The 3,174-nt window shown below is 46.8% G+C and overlaps 1 protein-coding gene across 1 annotated transcript; it reads right to left on the bottom strand.

Moving 5' to 3' along the window:
- Positions 1-482: 482 nt before the first annotated feature.
- LOC104165977 (zinc finger protein 431-like) lies at positions 483-1,649 on the bottom strand. The gene has a single exon (XM_009705761.1). The coding sequence runs from the start codon at positions 1,647-1,649 to the stop codon at positions 483-485; it is 1,167 nt and encodes a 388-aa protein (XP_009704063.1).
- Between the last annotated feature and the right edge of the window lie 1,525 nt (positions 1,650-3,174).

Below are 3,174 nucleotides of genomic sequence, written 5' to 3'. Positions count from 1 at the left end.
GCCATCACACTCGAGAGGGCAGGGCCAATTTATCCAGTGACCAAGACCGCAGAGAGAAGTCTCATAGCCCACGCATCCCTTGCAAAAAGCTCAAGCTGATGCATCGTCAGTTCAGCGAATTGAGACAGTGCTAGCACATGCGAATGATTTCAGTCTTCTCAAGTCTCACATTTCATTACTCAGTGGTAATTAGGTTATTTTTTCATACAAAGCCAGTTTAAAGCCAGTGAGCGCAATCTCTACCAGTACAAGTTTCAGATATCCCTGTTCATACAAAGCCAGTTTAAAGCCAGTGAGTGCAATCTCTACCAGTACAAGTTCCAGATATCCCTATGATGTAGTGTTCCCTGTCAGCCACTGCTGGGAAGTGGGTCTGGACTGGCCAGAGCACATGCAGTGGAGTGCTTTCTCCAGCCCAAGTGAGCAGCCCTCGTTCAGGTTAGAAGCAACCAAGGAGACCACAATCACAAATGAAATAAGAATTAAGATTTGTCCAATTTGTGCGTGCGTTCATGCCTCCGTAGGGTACCTGACTCGGTGAAGGAATGACCACAGTAATTGCAAGAGTAGGGCTTCTCTCCAGTATGGATGCGGTGATGGCGCTGGAGCGATGCCAGCCGGGTGAACGTCCCTCCGCACTCCTCGCAATAGAAGGGTCGCTCCCCCGAGTGAGTCTGCTGGTGTCTTTTCAGCCTGAGCAGCTGGACGAACGCCATGCCACATTCTTGACATTTATAGGGCTTGTCTTGTCGGTGGATCACCTTGTGTTTGGAAAGCAGGTTAGGCTTATCGAAACCTTTGCCGCACGTTGGACAGGCGTAAGGTTTGTAGTCGTCTTCCTCAGACTTTTGGTTTTCTGAACAAGGCTGATCAGCGTACTCAACAGTGTGTTGGTTACGGTGCACTATCGACCACGGGTTCCTAGCCATGCCGTTTCCCAAGATCACCATGGAACGCTCTATCTTGTGCACATTGCGTAGGTGCCTCCAGACATCAGCCGTGCGAATGAAACCCTTGTCACACTCTGGACACTTGTGTGGTCTGTCACTAGAATGAATGAGCTTGTGCATTCGCAAATTTGCCGCACGGAAGAACTCTTTGGCACAGACGGGACATCGGTATGAGTTTTCCACAAGGTGAGTTCGCTTATGTTCCTGCAGCTCGCTCGTACCCCGGAAAGAGGAACCACACTTCTTGCACCGATATGGCAAAGCTTCCTCAGAGACAGGCTCCAGGTCCTCATCAAACATGTCAGTGAGAACAGTGTTTTCATTATCGTCACGTAGTCTTCCCCGTGGTTTCTCAGATCGCTTGGAGGAACAGTGCTCTACACCTTTATCTTCACACTGCAGGTTAAAGTTGGTACTGGAGGGGACAAATATCCCAGTTGTACTCTCACCTCGTTTCTGGTAGTAGGTCTCATAGGTTTCTTTGTCTTCACACCGCAACTCTGCGGGAAGCTCCTGCTTACCTGAAGGTCCAGCAGAGTTGCAGTGAGGACTGCATGTCTGCGAGTAGTTCATGTCTACCTCCTTCTGGGGGCTAGATGTGTGGCCCACCTGCTTAGTGGTCCTTCTGGAATAATTTGAATGCTTCTCACCTGTGTCACAAATGTTATTCTCAGAGTCCCAGTCCACATTCACGTCCATCCTCTAAGGCATACGCTGCGTTCACCTGCAGCTCATTGATGATGTGTATAACAAGAGCTTCAAGTCTTTCATGGCTAAGTCCATCTCGTTCTCATCTCTCTTTACAGTCCTCCCTAGAAAATACAACACCCATTTCATCAGTGATTCTTCTGATGTTAACATAGGATAAAGTTATTGCAGTGAAGATTTTTTCCCGATTAAAAGAATGGAATAGACTATTAGTCATGCAGTAGAAGAAAGAGAATCATCTACTATTACAAATGCATAAAATATACATTCAACATACAAAAAACAGACTACATTTAATGAAGTTAAATCCTCTACCATAATCCAGCCTTCACTACAAATATAAATTGATAAACAATTTCCATTTTAAATTGACCTAAAGATGAGAAATCTGGGGTGCAAACACTTTGGGCAAAGTCCTACACCACAGCTGCCCCCACCACAGGTCTTTTTCAGAGGATTCATGCTTAATCCTTGTTTTTACCTTGCTAAATACAACCTAGGACCCCCAGTCACAAGGTGTTTTCTTTCAGAAACTAGTTAGGTAACGCAACGAGACCCAGAAACTGTGTCAGTCAAACAGCCAAAACCCAAAGCAATGTGTGGAAGGAGGGTCTGGAGAGCTGGGGAGCGCCTTTGGCCTCCCACGCTGACCAGTATTATTATAACCGTCTTGACGATATTCCCGTCCACCACCAGCTAGCACCAGGCAAAGCAGACTCATGCAAGGAAAGGCATGAAAAAGCTGTTCCAAAAGCGTACTAATCGCTCTCCCAGGCTTCGAAGCACAGGCAGTAATCCTCCAGAGCTGGCCCACTGGAACAGATTCAAATTCTCTGGTGCAAACTCCCTTTGCAGACCAGCCTCGCTAGCAGAAAACAGAAGTGATGATAATTGGTCAGAAACACCTGTCCGAGCCACAAACTTTTTCATGAAGACGGTGCTTTCATTTATGCCATACCAAAGCGCGGATTCTCAAGAGGTTTTCCAGATTTGTCCCAGTGCCCTCTGTTGACAGCAGCTCCACAGGGAGCTTTCACTCACCTGGTTTAAACCTGCACTCACACAGAATCGCTAGTCTAAGCTCAGAAATTGCATTTTTCCCATCCCCACGGATACCTTGGCTGCTCCTCCGACCCCCACCTTCTCCTTCCCACCCACTTTTCATATTCCCTTTACTCCCACTGTTTCTTCACTTCTTCTTAACCACTTTTGCCTGGGTCAGACCTCTCTGAATACAAACACATATAGATATAAACCCACATACACGCAAACACACACATATTTCTGCATTTCCATGCGTATATACATACAAAGCTCGCCCCTTCAGTTTCAGGAGGTTTAAACAGTTATAAAGGCACTATAGCAATGCGCATTAAGTGAAAGGTCTTATTCACATCTCGGAAAGGCCAGCTTCATTTGCGACACAAGCTGCGCTTTCTTCTTACAGACAACAAGCGGAATTAGTCGTCTTCGTCAGTCGCTGCCTGGAACAGAATGGCTCAAGTCAACCCCCCCC

This window comes from Cariama cristata, unplaced genomic scaffold (assembly GCF_000690535.1).
Source record: "Cariama cristata isolate BGI_N322 unplaced genomic scaffold, ASM69053v1 scaffold22328, whole genome shotgun sequence".
Lineage (NCBI taxonomy): Eukaryota > Metazoa > Chordata > Aves > Cariamiformes > Cariamidae > Cariama > Cariama cristata.
The sequence above is the reverse complement of the archived record's forward strand: the minus strand, read 5'-3'. Positions and strand labels throughout refer to the sequence as shown.